This window comes from Peromyscus leucopus, chromosome 14 (genome assembly GCF_004664715.2).
Source record: "Peromyscus leucopus breed LL Stock chromosome 14, UCI_PerLeu_2.1, whole genome shotgun sequence".
NCBI lineage: Eukaryota > Metazoa > Chordata > Mammalia > Rodentia > Cricetidae > Peromyscus > Peromyscus leucopus.
The window spans coordinates 80,836,260-80,854,718 of NC_051075.1; the positions used below are offsets into that span (position 1 = coordinate 80,836,260).

Below are 18,459 nucleotides of genomic sequence, written 5' to 3' on the forward strand. Positions count from 1 at the left end.
CCAGGAACACTAAACTATCCACATAGAAACATATACACATAAATTACAATAAAGTATTTCTTTATTTTTTCTCATCAAGCACTAGGAGGTATTCTAATTTAAGAGTTCTTGTGTAGTATGTGTGAGGCCTTAATTCAAATGTTAATATTTCAAAAACATTTTCCACATTTTGATTAGTAAATGATTTGAAACATCACTACTACCTGTTAAAGATTAGGCCACTGCATCATCCAAGAGATCTGTCTCACTTTTCTTCTCATGAACAACCCATTTCTATCATGTATCTGAGTCAACCAGATAAAAGATATCTCAGGGAACATAGAGTTGAGAGGTGATGTTCTCATGAACAGACATTACCCTACACTCCATCCTCTGACTGGGTTCCTTCAACTTGACCAATCCATGTAAGCAGAAAAGGTTGCATAAAGCCACCATCTCTATCACCAGAGAATATTTAATGGATATTAAAGCCAAAAAGATAAATTTACCTTGGAACCAAGGGAATGAATGCCATTTCCCAAAAGAAAGACTGGAAACAAGTGTTAGGATGGAAAGGAAGGGGTCCCTGTGCTATGCCCATGACAACGTGGTTTTACTGTGATATTAGCAAATACTGTGGAGGTCCCTCAGAGGATTACACACACAAGACCACCTGACCCAGCAATCTGGAGGAAGGAGAGGAGACAAGAAGGAGGAAGGAAGAAACATGAGAGTAGGAGTGGCTAGAAGGGTCATCAGGAGTGAAAGGAAAAAGAGAGTGTAATAAATGAATTAATACAATCACAGTACATCATCAGCAAGTATGATATTTGTTTTAAGTAGAATATATTTATAAGTTTATGAACTTCATATACTGAAAAAGAGCATTTTATATAACATAGAGTGTTAATATACATGTATTTGTCTGTCCTTGAATGTCTGTTTGTGTGTCTCTTGTTGTATGTCTGTCTATGTGACTATGTCTGGATGTTTGTGTATGTGCTTGAGAGATGTGTTTTTCTCATAATATAAATAGTTTACATTGCAGCAGTTACCTTAGCATCCTCTGACCACAAAGCCCAGCTCAGGGGTCCGGTGCCCAGGGAGGCTGGAAGTAGGGGCTTGACTTCAGGGACTGGGTGCCCCTTCCCTTGACCAAGCTTCTGTAGACAGCCCAACTTCCCTTAGTAAGATCCCTGTGTGTCAGAAAACCTGTGGCTGAAAACACAGCTCAGCAGCCCTGCCATCCTCATTTTAAAGTGTGACAGACACTATGCTCCTCATCTGAACAGTCTGCTCTTATTATTACCATTTTATTCAGGTATATGCTGTTGAACATCAATAGTGAAATTCCTGCATGTGCCATGGGTCATCTTCACATTAGAATTGATGAGGTCATCATATCATACAGTCCCCACTCTGGATAAAAGCCACCAGCTAGGGATGCATTTTCTTCCTCCTTCTCCTCTTATTCTTCTCTTATTTTTGTTTGTCAGTTTGGTTGGCTGGTTTGATTCGTCCCCCTACTCCTACTTTCTTGAGATTGATGCTCAAGACACTGATCCTTTACAATTTTATTCTGCTGTGTTACAATCGGTCATAAGTGCTGGGCATCAAGGAGAGGAACTTGGAGAGGCTGATGTTTGTTTTGAATTACATAATCTAATTCTGTAATTAAAACTTTATTTTCTGTAGGAAATGGTGAACTTTATAAAGATAGGCATACAGGCCTGTGGTAGTGTTTGCCTTCTATGTGCAAGGTCTTAAATTCAATCCCATTTTTAAAAAAAGATCAGAATTGAGCACAGAAAAAAATGTCATTTCTCAAATTCATAGACAGAGAAGAGGCAATCTCATGGTCAGAGGAGGAATGGCAATAAATGGGTGGAAAGTGATGTAGAGTGGAAAGGGAACAAGTACACAGTGAATTAGTGGAGTTCAGTTCTTGTAGTCCATAGCAAGCAATTCAGTTAAGGTCTGCAGCATCCATGACAGGCTTCTAAATAACTACAAACTGTGAGTTCAACACAGAGAAGGGGTAATATTTAAATGAATGGAAATGATAATTGCTGAGACTGTGTGTGCATACATGTGTGTGTTTGCACTTGCATATGGAGGCCAAAAGTTGGTTCAGAGTGTCTTCCTCAATTGATCCCTACCATGTTTTTTGAGGCAGGGTCTCACACTGAACCTGGAGCTCGCAGGTTCAGATAGAATGTTTGGATGACAAGTCCCAGAAAACCTCCTGTGTCCACCTAAGGATAAACCATCACACCCAGCTTTGTAGTTAAGTGCTGAGGACAAAGCTGAGATACTCATGCTGGGAGGCAGGCACCTCTCCATGAGCCATCTCCTCAGCCCTGGATTTTATCAGTGAAAATTGTACATATTAATAAAAATATTATAACCTATAAAATACATACATTCTATAATGATATTTACTATTAAAGTACACTTTAGTAAGAGATATTCCCATTTAAATTATATTGGCTTTGGTACATGAACATACATTATATAGCATTATATATAAAATATTGTATTTTCCAAAAGTTTACAATAATGGTTACTTTTAGGAGTTAGAAATTTGTTTGTGTACTCTGTAGTTATACTTATTTCTACATAGATATTACATATTAAATAAGCATTTATAAGCCCACCTAGAAAATATAATTATATAATCCGTAGATATTAATATTCAGAATGGGAACAAAAATAATAGTAAAGGTTTTGATCAAATAATCTTTTAAAACATATATTCAGAATGCTAGATGGTGATTTTTTTAGATAAATGGACTTTTACAACACACCCATATTACATCCATGTGAATATGATTGCACTTCTGGTTTCCAAAGATGACCATGAAAATGATTGTGCTTCGAGGCTGTATTTCATCCAGAGGTATATAAAGTAACATCAGGGAAACTTAAGCTCTGTTACTTGGGCTGACATGACTACAGAATTAGGGCCAGCTTTGGAGTCACTGGAGACAGGTGTGTAAGGGAGGCTCCTGACATGTCAGGCAAACGGCCAAACCACACAGGCAGATCACGTACTGTGTATGTGAGGCAAGTAAGGCCTAAAGCACTGGGCCATGCCTTAAGCAAACAAAGAGCTCTGGAATGCACAGTAGTATCTTGACCCAGAGGAGCTTGAAACCAGACCCCAAAGATGACAACTGCTGATGTAAGATCCAGAGTCAACCCAGAACACCATGACAGCTGGAAGCAGAGCCCTCCAAAAAAGTACACACATAAATACCTCAGACTTTTATTTAATAAACGAGATTGCTTACAACATCCCAGAGCGTGTGACATTTGGTTCTGCGTCTACTCACCCCCTGCCCCAGGGATCAGAGACAGTGGAACCCCAGCTGCAGAGCAAAAAAACCATATGATTTTTAAAAGAGGCAATATATGAGAAATTAGGGATTTTTAAACCAATCATTGCCTATATGATAATTAATGCCATGAAGTCAATCTCTTGGTCAACTTGGGAGAGAAGAAGGATCTAGGAAAAGATGAAGGAAGGGAAATAATAATCAGAATATATTGAATGGAGAAATTATTTTCCAAACTTAATTATTTTTTTAACTTGCATGTGATGGTCTAGAATGCTGGTGCACACATTTAATCTAGTCACTAGGGAGACTATAGCAAGAGAATCTCTCACAGTTGAATATCAGCTTTATTTATATAGTGAGTTCAAGCCAATCAGAGTGCTCCTGTAAAAACAAAAGGAGAAAAGTCATTCTCTCTACTGGTGAATGTGTGTGTGTGTGTGTGTGTGTGTGTGTGTGTGTGTGTGTGTGTGTGTGTGTGTTTGGATATATGGCTATGTGTGTGACTGTGTTTAGAGTTATGCAGACTGTCACTGACACCACATCCATCCTCTCATCAGAAGATTTTAAAATTATCCTAGTATTTTTATCTATAGATGTGACCAACATCATGATCAAACCCATGAGGGAAGGAAATAGATTATGTCATCTTAAATCTTATAGCCATCATTTAGGAAAATCAGGACATGATATCAAAGCAGGAATGTGAAGGTGGGAACTGAATCAGGAAACGTGAAGGAACTCTGCTTAACATCTTGCACTCCATGGTTGTTCAGCATGCTTTCTTATACAACCCAGGAGCACCTTCCCATAGATGGTACCCCCCCATCTGACTGCACCCTCCCACATCAATCATTTCTCAAGAACTGACCCCATAGTCATTCTCGCAGAACAACCTGATAGAGGCATTGTTATCCAACTGAGGTTCCTTGTTCCCTGATGACCTAGTTTGTATTATGTTGTTGAAATTCCACCCATAGCATAAATGTACAAGCTAGTACTGTCATAATAACATTACCTATTGAGTATCAATGTGTCCACCAGACATAAGTAAATATGAATGTTAAAACATTTAAGAATAAGAATTCACCTCTCAAAGAGAATATATATAATTATAAATGATGTGGGACTTTACCATGAATATTTTCCATTTAATAATAATTTTTGCTTAGTGAATTCCTTTAGAGAACTCATGGAAATGGAAACCCAAGGAGCAAGGGAGTACAGAATATGGATACAAAAATATCTGTGAAGTCACCAAAGACAAAAGTACTTGAAAAATTAGACTTATGCCAAGTTCTTTAATATAGTATGAGATCTGTGCATTTATTTTTGTAATACTCCTTCCCAAATTTTTGTTACTACAATGAAAATATCAGATAAACCCAAGATGAGACATACTGAGAATAATGTCTGAAAAATATTCTTCTAACACTCAGGGCATTAAGGACAGGAGGAACACAGCACTCGTAATGTGGGTGACCATCAGAGCTTGCACAGGATGGCTGACACTCTAAGTGTCTTTATTACTGCCACTCTGAATACAAAGATTATGCACACAGAAATAAGGGACACAAAAAGTGAGATCTCCAGTACCAATACAGACATCCTCTGAGTGCTGACTGAACAGGTGGGCTCCAGCTCTGTGCTTCACATGCCCTGTGATTTACAATAGCAAGGCATGGAAGAAAGCTCTACACACTCTTGTTCTCTAGTGAACAACACCTCAAGGCACAGGGTCCCCATGTTCATTTCTACTTCTTCTCTACTTCCTGTGACTTCAGCTTCTCTGGCTTAATTTTTTCTTTAGTTAACATAACTTTCAAGCCTAGTTGCATAGTGCTGTGTTTTATGAAATTTTATGAACAGCTAAACTTCCCATCCCTTTGCAATGTGATAATCATATTTAGGAGCCTGAGGGTTTTTTTATATTACAAGCTAAAAAGGGAGATATAAAGTGCACAGTGAAAGATAAACTGACATAATTCAAGAGGTACTAAAACTAGTACCAAGGTAAGGTGTTCTCAAGTGAGAAGGTGAAGAGGTTGAAATCACTCTCTTGGGTCTGCTCTCAGACAAACACATCAAGTCACATGTAATCATGTTAGTGAGGTGTTTTCTCACAAGTTATTTTCTAGATGGGTAATGAGAAAAAGACAATTCCACTGACACCAAGAGAATACATTTTTGTTGTTCCTTTTTTAAAATTGTATTATCTGTATTTTATTTATCTAGGAAATTCAAAGTGGATTTTTTACATATAGAAATGTGTATACTTAGCTTGACTTAATTTTCAGACATAGTTAACTCTAAAATATTCAACTGTGACTCATGGTTTTTAGTCCTGGAGTCTACAGACTGCCTTATTTTGCTAAACATTCTTCAAATTATGTGGAACTCAAAGGAAATAAGAATCAATTTGTTGAAAATTACTTAGAGAAGAACAAAGAAATTTAGCATGACTGCCAGTATTTTATTTCAGTTCAGTGGTTCAAACTAGCTCTTTCAAGCTTATTTGTAGGTTATTTAGAATTTTTATTGAATCTATTAACTTATTTACTGTGCATGCATGTATGTGTGTGGGCATGCCATGGTGTACATTTGGAGGTCAGAGAGCAATATGAGGAAATTGGTTCTCACTGACCACCATGTGCATCCCAGGGATTAAATTCTGACTTTCAGGCCTGTTGGCAAGCATTCCTACCTGCTGAGCCTTTGTGACAGCCCTTACTGATAAATTCTTCCAGCAGATAATGTTCAATATCCTTTCTGTGTCAGGACACAGAGAGAAGCTTCATGTATATTATCTCCAACTTTTGACACACAGTAGAAAGCATAAAAGAAGAAAATGGGGATGACAAATTAACCTAAATACAACCAAATTATAAAAAACAAAATAAAACATAAAAATTGTGTTGATATTTCCTTTTTTATCAATAACTCAAAATCTTTTTATTGTGTCTTGATTCCTAAGTCACTTATTTGTAACTTAAGTATTAGAGTATTTTACTGCCTTGATTTTTGTCACTGGAATTTTTTATTTTTTTTAATTTAATTTAATTTTACATAGCAGCCACAGATTCCCCTGTCCTCCCAACTCCTGCACCCTCCTCCCGCCTTCCCCCCAGGCCACCCCCCATTCCCATCTCCTCCAGGGCAAGACTCCCCTGGGGATTCAGCTCAACCTGGTAGATTCAGTCCAGGCAGGTCCAGTCCCCTCCTCCCAGGCTGAGCCAAGTGTCCCTGAATAAGCTCCAGGTTTCAAACAGCCAGTTCATGCACTAAGGACAGGTCCCCTCCCACTGCCTGGCTGCCTCCCAAACAGTTCAAGCTAATCAACTGTCTCACTTATCCAGGGTGCCTGATTCAGTTGGGGGCCCCTCAGCCTTTGGTTCATAGTTCATGTGTTTCCATTCATTTGGCTATTTGTGCCTGTGCTTTTTCTAACCTTGGTCTCAACAATTCTCGCTCATACAATCCCTCCTCTTACTCGCCAGTTGGACTCCAGGAGCTCCACCTGGGGCCTGGCTGAAGATCTTTGCATCTGGTTCCCTCAGTCATTGGATGAGATTTCTAACACAACAGTTAGGGTGATTGGCCATCTGATCACCAGTATAGGTCAGTTCAGGCTTTCTCTCGACCATTGCCAGTAGTCTAATGTGGAGGTATCTTTGTGGATTTCTGTGGACCTCTCTAGCACTTTGTTTCTTCCTCTTCCCATGTGGTCTTCATTTATCATGGTCTCTTATTCCTTGTTCTCCCTATCTGTTCTTGATCCAGCTGTGATCTTCCGCTCCCCTAAGCTCTCTTTCCCTCAAACCTTAAGCAGGGTTTCTGATCACTAAGAGTCCCAATTCCATCCAAAAGCCACTTCAGAAATTAATAGAGATGTAAAAATGCCTATAGGACATGGTACCCTGTTTTGCCTGCACTGTGTGAATATGGACTGATTTTGAGTAAATATTTCCATGTTTGCTTGCTAGGTAACACAGTCTGATTCATGCTATTTCGTGTTTATCAGGGATTCAAAATCCAGACAATAAAAGAAAAATGTCCTTAAGCATCCATTTCCAGTTCCTCTAAGAAGCACAATGCAATTCTAGGTCACCAGGATGGGAAATGGGAAACCTTGCCCTGCGCTCCCTTTTATCCGCTCAGGAACCTCCCCCAATGCAAAGCAGCCCTCAGGCTCAGGATGAAAGCCCAGGCCTAGCTGAGAAGCCCCATCTCCTTCTCACTAGAGCCTCCAGCAGAGCATGGCTGTCCTGGTGCTGCTCCTCTGCCTGGTGACCTTTCCAAGCTGTAAGTGGGTCAGGGTTTCAGGAGAGGGACCCAGGCATGTCATCTATGGGATGTATGACTGATGGTGATGTTGTTTGTCCTCAGGTGCCCTGTCCCAGGTGCAGCTGAAGGAGTCAGGACCTGGCCTGGTGCAGACCTCACAGACCCTGTCCCTCACCTGCACTGTCTCTGGGTTCTCATTAACCAGCTATGATCTAAGCTGGATCCGACAGCCTCCAGGAAAGGGTCTGGAGTGGATGGGAGGAATATGGTATAGTGGAACCACAGAGTATAATTCGGCTTTCAAATCCCGAATCACCATCAGTAGGGACACCTCCAAGAGCCAACTTTTCTTAAAACTGAACAATCTGCAAACTGAGGACACAGCCATGTATTACTGTGCCAGAGACACAGTGAGGCAACCCCAGTGTGAGCCTGCACAAAAACCTCCCTACAGACCCACTCAGCACCAGTAGGGGGCACTGAGGACCAGCAGGGACTCCTGAGGACCACCACCAAGATGAGTCACTTCAGAAGCTAGAAAGTTCTGCACTATGCAGAATCAGCATGGGTTTTAATGTCAGAACCTGTGGTCTCCTCTTTAAGCCAAGGATATCCTCTAGAGGCTCCTCTGGGCTGTTATATTCTATTCAACTTTCTATGTGTGCACATATTAGAACAAATTGTTTTTCTCACACATCCTCTAAGCTATCCAATTGTTTCTGATTACCATACTTAATGGCACCTACTTTAATATATTCCATATAAGATTGTATGTGTGTATACACACACACACACACACACACATATATATATATATATATATATATATATGTATGTATACATATATATATACATGTATACATATATATATGTGTGTGTGTATACACACACACACACACATATATATATATATATATATATATATATATGAATTCTTATTTCAAAGGGAATCTAAATTTATGGCATATGTTGACTTTAAGTACAATAAGAAAACTTGGGAATTATGAGTAATTTGTAATTTACTCTCTTTATTTTTAAACACGTGATGAAGAAGCTGCAGCTTCCCTGAAATATTATCACTTTCCAAAGTTAGTTTTGAAACTGACATATCCATTATTCCTTTATTCTAAATCAAGAGAACTTAAAACGGCACACTTGGTTATTATTTGTGAAAAAATATACTTTAAAAAATTTGCATCCTGTTGAAAATTAGTTTGCACCTCAAACTCCCAAGTAGTGATTCCTCCATAGGCACATCTGTATACCCTCATCCTTCAAAATTCTTAGCCAGCACATCCTAGCTGCTGTCAGCTCTAGTTCTGGTTCTATCTCTCTTCCTCCCTTCCCATAGACAACTGAGTTCTATGATTTTCAGTTTGTGAATTGTTGGTGATTTTGTTGCCTACAAAGGCTCACAGAGTTACTCCTCTGGCACTCTCTGTTGCTGATGACTGGAAGAGCCTGGTGTCTCATGTGTGAGCTATAGAAGCATCATTCAGATAAGCAGTGTTGATTGTGGGCTCCATATGAATGGGTCATTGACTTGAGTCAGCTTTAAAAATGAAAAGAGACAGTCCTCATCTAAGGCTGAGTCTTCTCTGGAAACTCTTGCAGTAACACTAATAGTAAATGATTAAGTTTTGAGACCAAGTTGACTAGATCATTAGACTCCTGAGATAAAGACACATGACAGTTAATTGAATGGCTCCACACAATGATGAAATTAAAGAACCATAACTATGTTATCTTGGATCAAGTCAAGGAGTAGCCTAAATAGCTCACAGTGAGACATGATTAGTTGGGTAAATCTTTTAAACAGGTTGTTGGACAAAATAGAACCAGCATCAAGAGGATCTAACTTCCAATGATTTCAATTTTGACTAAGAACTACTAAGATTCTAACACCATGAACAAGAGGACCTTCTGTAGTCCATATTGACATAATAAATGATTGGTCAAATCATTGCGAACAAGCAATTACATCTAAAGTATGATTGATGTACCAATAACTTATAGAGATATTCTTGGAATTTCTCTTCCCTTGGGCATGTCCTTGTGTTATTGCTAGGTCATAAAGAAAAGGGATACCCAGATGACTTGAGTGCAAAAACCTGGCACAAACTATCTCACTCCAAAACACAAAAGTTAAAGTTCTTAAAGTGTGTGCCTTTGATAGTGTGTATGACACAAATGGCATGTGACTCAGATTCCTATGATGTTCGTTCCCTAATTATGATGGAATAGCAAATATCACCTCAGCGAGTAGTGTCAATTTGAGTTCCAAAATAAAAGCTTTAGAACAATCTGTGAAAATGAATTATAGAAAAATTCAGACCCAGACAGAAGAATTTAAAGGTGAACCTATCTCAGGATTGAATTATACAATTACAGAGAAACAGCATGTTTTCAAACAACCAAACTTAATCTATCCAGTAACCTTACAGGAACTGCCAAATGCTCCAGTATGTGTATGAGCTAACTGGACTCCAGTGTAAATTTTATATTTAAGAAGATTTGAAGAAGCTATAGCATCATATGCCATGCATTCTCCATTTGTACAGCAGATGTTAAACTCATAGTCAACTTGTAATAGAATTAACCCTCATGACTGGAAAAAATTAATTACAGCTGTTCTAGAGGCCAGAAAACTGTTACAGTGGAGAACATGGTGGAAAGAGGAGAATAAGACAGTAGAACAATAATGTAGGATGGAGTTGTAGAAATTTCTCAGGATCAGCTTCTTGGAGAAGGCGATTATGCTGATATACAAAGACAATGTTTTTATGATAACCAAACCCTAATTCTATGCTGCATGGCAGGCATGACTGTGTGGGACAGAAATGAGGAAGCAGGGAAGAGAACTGAATCATTTACAAAAGTTATACGGGGCTCCAAAGAACCTTTCACAGATTTCTCACAAGGGATGTCTTCAGCAGTAAATAGAATAATACCAAATTCAGAAGCTACACAGATAATAATTGAATCTTTGGCTTTTGAGAATGTAAATGCAGCATGCAAGAGGGTAATCAGGCCATTAAAGATCAGATCAGACTCTTGGAAAATTGGATCAGGGACAAAATTAAAATTGAGTTTCATGATGATATGTGGATGGGAGAAGTAATATCAAAAGTTTGAGGGAAAATAAAAATGCCAGATGTTTTAATTGCAGTAAATAAGGTCACCTGAAAAGGGAGTTTGAACAGGGCATCCCTTGAAACAATGTTTATTCAAGGAACAATGGAAACAGAATGCCTCTCCCTTCTAGATTATGCAGAAGGTGTGGTAAAGGTAAATATTAGACTAAGGAATGTAGATCAACAAGGGACAGACAAGGTGATCCTTTGCCTCTGCCATAGGGAAACTACCTGAGGGGCCTCTCACAGGCCCCCATGGCAAATTCAGGTCAGTCCTTTCCTGCCACCAGAGAAGAAACCCCTTCTCAGAGCAATTAAATATTCAAATGCCTATTGGAATAAAACAGGCTGCTCAGTGTAGCTGAAGTTTACCTATGTCCTTCTGGCCTGTGGTCAGGACAAATTTCTCTCACCCAACAATCCCATAGTCGTTCAGACCCAAGTAGACACATAGAGGCTTATATTAATTAAAACTGCTCTGCCATGATCTCAGAACTACCACTGACTACCTCTGACACTTAAAGTCAGCCCATTTCTATTCATCTATGTGACTCCACGTGTTCCATGGCTTTACCTGTGTGCCATTACATGCTTCTCCTTGGATGGCAGGCTGGCATCTCCTGACTCAGCCTTCCTCTCCCAGAATTCTCCTTGTCTTCTTATCTGGCCTATACTTCCTGCCTGGCTACTGGCCAACCAGTGTTTTATTAAATCGGTGTACAAAAGCATTATTCCACAGTAGCTAGGGGTGATAGAACAACTGTAGCAGAGAGAACAGGAAATTTATGGGAAACCATAACGTGAATTTTTTTTTGCAAACTTCCATAAATGAAAAAAACCAAAATTAAAAATGTGAATAAAAAGTAAAGTCTTGTAGACAGAGGTGCAGATGTGACAATAATTACATCAGAATTTTGACATCCAAATTGGCCTCTTCTGGAGGTAAATTTTCAGCTATCAGCAATTATAACATTATCTCAGGTGAAACAGAGTGGAAGATGGGTCAATTGTATAGGGCCAGAAGGACAGGGAAGAAAATTAAAGCCATATGTGGCTAATATAGCTATGAATTTATGGGGCCATGATTTATTACAACAATGGAATACCCAGATTAACATTCAACTGAACTCATAAACAAACCACAAACTAACATATGTTTCTGAGAGAAATGTTAGGAGGTATTAATATAAAGAACAGTCACTGGCCATACAGATTGTACAAGAATAGGTCACAGCAACTGCTGATCTTTCAAAGACACTGACAGCTCCACCTTTAAAATGGTTAGCAGACAAGTCTGTATGGATTCAGCAATGTCCTTTAACAACAGAGAAACTGCAGGCTTTAAAAGAGCTGGTACAAGAGCAATTAAATGCTCAAGTATATTGAAGAATCAACCAGCCCTTGGAATTCTGTATTTGTTATTAAAAAGAAATCTGGTAAATGGAGAATGGTAACAGACCTAATAACAATTACCAAGGTAATATAGCCAATGGGCTCTCTACAGTCTGGAATTCTTTTGCCTACTTCATCACCTAAAGGATGGCCTCATAATTATCTATTTAAAAGACTATTTCTTCTCAATACTCTTACAAGAAAAAGAGAGAGAAGAATTTGCCTTCATGGTGCCTATTTATACTAATTCTCAGAGAGTTAAAGAGATATTAATAGAAGGCTCTCCCACGGGGAATGCTACATATCCCAACCCTGTGGCAATATATTGTACAACAGCCATTGGAAGTAATACACAAACAATTTCATAAATCTATAATTTATCATTACATGGACAATATTTTGCTAGCTGATTCAAATGGAGATAATTTAGAAAGAATGTTTGAAGAAGTAAAGAAAATTTTGCCTTGTTGGTGATTACAAATTGCTTCTGAAAAGATACAAAGAGGAGATTCTATTAATTATTTAGGGTATAGAATAGGTCTACAAAAAATTAGACCCCAAAAGGTGAAAATTAGGAGAGATCGATTGCAGACTCTTAATGACTTTCAAAGATTATTTGGAGACATTTCTGATCTACAAACTGTTGTTGGGGTAAAAAAAAAATGATGAACTGAGTAATTTGTTCTAAACTTTAGAATGTGACAGGGACTTAAACAGACCAAGAGAATTGTCAGCTGAAGCTGAGAGAGAATTGGCCTTGGTGGAAAAGGAAGTACAGGAAGGGGATTTTGTAGATCCAAAGCTCCATTGCATTTTGGTTATTTTACCCTCTAAGCATTCTCCTACAGGAATCTTAATGCAGAGGGAAGATATTATATTGGAATGGATATTTCTACTAAATAAACTGAGTAAAAAAATTAAAAACCTATGTGTAAAAGGTCTCTGACTTGATTTTAAAATGAAAATTGATGTATCTCTAATTGCCTTCTCTACTCTGGTGATGGGATGGCCAGATACCCTGATAGTTGTGCCATAAACCCCATCCAAGGACTGAGGAATCTGGATGCAGACATCCACGGCTGGGCCCCTGGTGGAGCACTGGGAGTCTAATTAGTGAGAAAGAAGAGGGTTTATATGAGCGAGAATTGCTGAAGCCAAGGTTGGATAAAGTACAGGGACAAATAAACAAATGAATGGAAGCACAGGACCTATGAACCAAAGGCTGAGGGGCCCCCAACTGGATCAGGCCCTCTGAATGGGTGAGACAGTCATTTGGCTTGATCTGTTTGGGAGGCAGCTGTGCATTGGTGCCGGGTCCTGGGCTCGTTGCATGAGTTGGCTGTTTGAATCCTGGGGCTTATGCAGGGACGTTTGGCTCGGTCTGGGAGGGGGGACTGGACCTGCCTGGAATGAGTCTACCAGGTCGATCCTGGTCCTCGGGGGAGACCTTGATCTGGAGGAGGTGGGAATGGGGGTGGCTGGGGGGAGAGGGAGGGGGGCGAGAGGGAGAGAACAGGGGAATCTGTGGCTATTATGTTGAACTGAATGGTGTTGTAAAATAAAAAAAAAATGAAAATTGAGACTTTGTCAATCAGCAGGAATAGACCCAGCAGAAATTGCCATACCTTTAAGTAAGGATGACAATGACAAATTACAGGCAGAAAGTGAAACTTGGCAAAGAGCTTGCAGTAATTTTTTGGGAGAGATTAACAACAAATATCCAAAAAGCAATAGAATTGAACTTATAAAGAGAGCTAATTGGATTCTGCCTCACATTGTATGAGAAACACCCATATCTTGAGCCCTTACATTTTATACAGATGCAAACAGACATGGAAAGGCAGGTTACAAATCAGAAAATTTAACTAAAGTAGTTCAAAGTTCTTATAATTCAGTTCAACAATTGGAATTGTGTGCTATTCTGATGGTATTAATGGATTTTGGGGAACCTCTCAATATAGTTACTGACTATCAGTATGCTGAAAGAGTGGTCTTATATATTGAGACTGAAGAACTTATCCCTGATAATTCAAAATTAACTCTGTTATTTATTCAGTTACAAGATAGAATCAGGTATAGGAGGCATCCCTTTTATATAACTCACATCAATTCCCACATGGGTTCCAGGTCCTCCAGTACAAGGTAATGATGAGGTTGATAAACTATTGATAGGAAATGTGCCAGAGATCTCAAAATTTCATTAAGAACATCATGTCAACAGTATGGGTTTAAAAAGGATTTTCTATAACCTGGCAACAATCCAAGGAAATTATAAGGAAATGCCCTACTTGTTATTTTTACAATTAGACTCCTCTACCAGTAGGATGTAACCCAAAGGGTACTCAGAGGAATGAAATCTGGCAGATGGATGTGTTTCACTTTGCAGAATTTGGAAAATTGAAATATGTACCACACCATTGATACTTATTCAGAATTTCAATGGACAACCGCTCTGAGTTCTGAAAAAGCTGATTCGGCAATCATGCATTTGCTAGAAGTTATCGACATCATGGGTGTAGCTGTACAAATTAAAACTGACAGTGCTCCAGCATATGTCTCTGGTAAAATGAAATAGTTTTTTGCTTATTACAATATAAAGCATATTACAGGTATACCACGTAATCCTACAGGCCAAGCAGTATTAGAAAAATCAAATAAAACTCTAAAGGATATGCTAAATAAACAGAAAGGGATAACAAAAAACCCTAGAAATGGATTACATAATGCTCTAGTAACTTTGAATTTTCTCAGTGCTACCGAGAAAGGAACAACAGCTGCAGAGACACTGGACAATAGAAAAAAATACAGAATTAAATTAGCCTATATACTTTAAGGATGTGCTGATCTCAGAATGGAAACCAGGATACATATTATGTTGGAGACATGGTTTTGATTTTTTTCTACAGGAGAAGAAAAGCTATGGATACCATCAAAATTGATAAATGTTTGATTTGAACAAGAGAGAGGGGACCTCTTAATTAGAAGAGGTGTTAGTTCATCAACCAGCATTACTATCTAATTTAAAATTAACTTATACCACTAACAAATGCTTTTCATTTAATCAGATATAACTTGCCAAAGAGGAACCTCCCCAAAGTTAGGCTTTGAGAAGGATTTTTTTTTTTGTCTTTCAGAAGAATTAAGGCTAAGGAATCTGAAGAACACTGGACAAATGAGACATCTGAAGAAAAAGGACAAATCATCTAGAAAATGTACCAAGAAAAAGAATAAATTGCCGTATTGGTGTATTACATATACAATTCCATAAGTCTTCCTAAATGTTTGTTCCTGCTCTTCTCTATAAGCACAAATGGTCTTTATGTACTCCCAGTTCAATTAAAAATTAAAGCTGACTTTGGAGTGGGAGAATGGCATTCTCCTTCTCTAAATCTAAGCATGTTTGTTAAAAGGAAAATGCAAAATCTCTGTATCTTGTTAGAAGAGCCATCTGATATGGGACAGAAGAAAACCATATTAAGGGAATTTTTATTGCCATTGATCTCAATTTTTTGTTCTATTTTGTTTCTTTCAACTTTTCTTAAGGTATGAATTTTATATCAAAATTCATAAGATATACATATATATTAAACTTTTGTTAAGATATTAATGGTCACATAGAGTTCTAACCAATTCTAAAAAAAAAGACTTCATTTAGCTGCCTATACAATTTTTTTGAATTTGAGTCTCAAACAGTTTTCTTCAGGGAATCATGACCAGAGTTAACAGCAAATTTGAAGTCTCCAAAAACATGATGGGGCCCCACAATGACGATTCCACATGGACAATAACAATACCACTAAGCTGACAAAGATCAGCTTCAGACTACAAACTGCTCAGGACAATTTCAAGATGGCTAGCTGAGGTAATTCAGCCTCACAGACCACTCAAACAAGGACTTGAGATAAGTCCTGCACTTTTGCATTATGCAGAGACTAGAAAATAAATGATACAGCTACCTCCCCCAGGACCTGAAAATTAGCCACAAGTTTTTTTAGTAACCCCTAAAAATGCCTTCACCCCCAAAGAGCAGTCACCAGTTTTAAGAACATGAAGCCCATCTTCCCAAGAGGTGGGGTGGGTGGCTTTTGGTCTTTCAATGGGTTTTGGATAATTGTCATTGTCTAGGACAGTTGGTTATAAGTTGTTATTGTTAATGGTGAGGAAAAAAGACTAAACAAAGGAGATTCGATTAAAGGTTCTTGTTTGGAAAAAAGGAAAGAAAAAGAAAAAGAAGATATAGATAAGAGGAAGATTATTGAATCTACTCTGAAAAAAATATAGAAATGATAGAATAAAGGGTAGATTATTGAATATACTCTGAAAAGAAAAAAGAGAGGAAATAGATATGATATAGATAAAAAGGTAGATTATTGAATCTACTTTTGAAAGGCAACTACTAATTTTAAACATTTTACATTGTATTGGATTTTTGTATATTTTATACAAATTATGTATATTGATATAAAATTGAGATTGATTTTGTTAGAAAATACTGTATGTATATTTCTGATCTTGTTTAATATATTGTACCTATACAGTTCATTTAACAATGTAATGCAATTTGCCAACCCTGGAATGTTTTTATTACCAACTATTAGGATATAAAGAAATGAAAGTTAGTTAGACATTACACTTGAACTTGTAGTCATATTAGGTATGTTTTCAAGTTCAAAGTTCCAGCAGAGATATATTTTAGATAGACAAGTCATCTTCAAACACTTCAGAGATCTACAGAATATGGTATTTAAGATATTTTAATAACATAGATTTTTTTTCTTTTTTATGACTGAGACATATCTGCTCCTGGGAGCATCAATCTACTTCAGAGAAGATATAGAAATGAAAAAAAAGAACCTCCACATGGAGTTAACTTTCACTGTGGCAAAAATCAGCCACTGGGAAGGAAGTGCCCTTGCATAGACTGCTGACAGTACGATGTCCAAAATGAACAAACAGGGCAGACAAAAAAAAGGACTGCTGATCCTTCCTAAGACAAGTGTGGTTGCAACTTTGGCAACAGGCATCCTCAGAGGCCAGGGCAATATGGCACCATCGCTGAAGTGGTTTTGCAATCCAGAAAATGTACAGTGCCCCTTCCTTTGAAGGCAGCTGAGCAGGCAGTGGACCAATGGCTCCTGGTGTGCAGTGGAACGGGTGCTGGAACAATCATTCTTGAAGGAGTAAATAGGTTGACAGAGTCTGGCCTCTTCAATGGTAGGCTGGTATTTAATAAAGGAAATGAAGCCACTCACAAGCTAAGAAGAATGGGAAGCTGAATTCCAAAACCACCAGCAATTTCCAGAATTTAAAATCCTGAATCATGACATGACACTGTCAGAAGTCAAGTTTATCTGGTACATGATATACTTGCACCAAATGTGGGGTCAAGCTGTAGGCCATGTATGCCTCCTACTTCACAAATCATTATGTCAGAGATGCTAAGCCTGTAGGCCAAAGATAATGCCGCAGCATTGCAGAGAAATGTTGGGTGATTGTCCAGGCACCTGGCTATTTCTGTCATAATTTACATTTTTTGGAAGTCATTTGTTTGTACTTACTGTTTTACTAGGTAATATTATTTTCTTCTTGGGTCTCTGAGGGAGTTGAAGATTACATAGTTATAGCTACAGCTTCCTTTTTAACGATTTCAGAAAAGACACTCACTAAGAAGTGTAAAGTACATGAATTTAAAAGACATTGTAAGGTAGTTTTCTGTTAGTAATACAAGATATGATAGAAAGTGAATTAGGTACATGTTGGACTCACCAAAATAGGATACATAATAGAATATTTTGGCTGAATTTTTCATTTTTCTTTTCTTTTTCTAGATTGCTCATTTTATATAATTTTATTTTATAATTTAATTTAATTTTACATATCAGCCACAGATTCCCTTGCTCTCCCCCCTCTGGCACCCTTCCCAGCCTTCTCCCCAGCACACCCCCCAATCCCATCTCCTCCAGAGCAAAGACTCCCCTGAAGATTGAGTTCAACCTGATAGATTCAGTTCAGGCAGGTCCAGTCCCCTCTTCCCAGGCTGAGTGAAGTGTCCCTGAATGAGCCCCAGGTTCCAAACAGCCAGCTCATGCACTGAGGACATGTCCTGGTCCTACTGCCTGGTTGCCTCCCAAACAGTTCAACCCAATCAACTGTCTCACTTATCCAGAGGGACTGATCCAGTTGGGGGCTCCTCAGCTATTGATTCATAGTTCATGTGCTTCCATTCATTTGGCTATTTGTCCCTGTGTTTTTTCCAACCTTGGTCTCAACAATTCTTACTCATACAAACCCTCCTCTTTCTCAACAACTGGACTCCTGGAGCTTAACCAGAG

At 38.3% G+C, this 18,459-nt stretch overlaps 1 gene segment (V, D, J or C); it reads left to right on the forward strand.

Moving 5' to 3' along the window:
- The first annotated feature begins 7,530 nt into the window (after nt 1-7,530).
- Nucleotides 7,531-8,074, forward strand: LOC114688945. The segment is given in 2 exon segments: nt 7,531-7,619; nt 7,704-8,074. Coding segments are annotated over 2 exon segments (417 nt in total).
- The last annotated feature ends 10,385 nt before the right edge of the window (nt 8,075-18,459 follow it).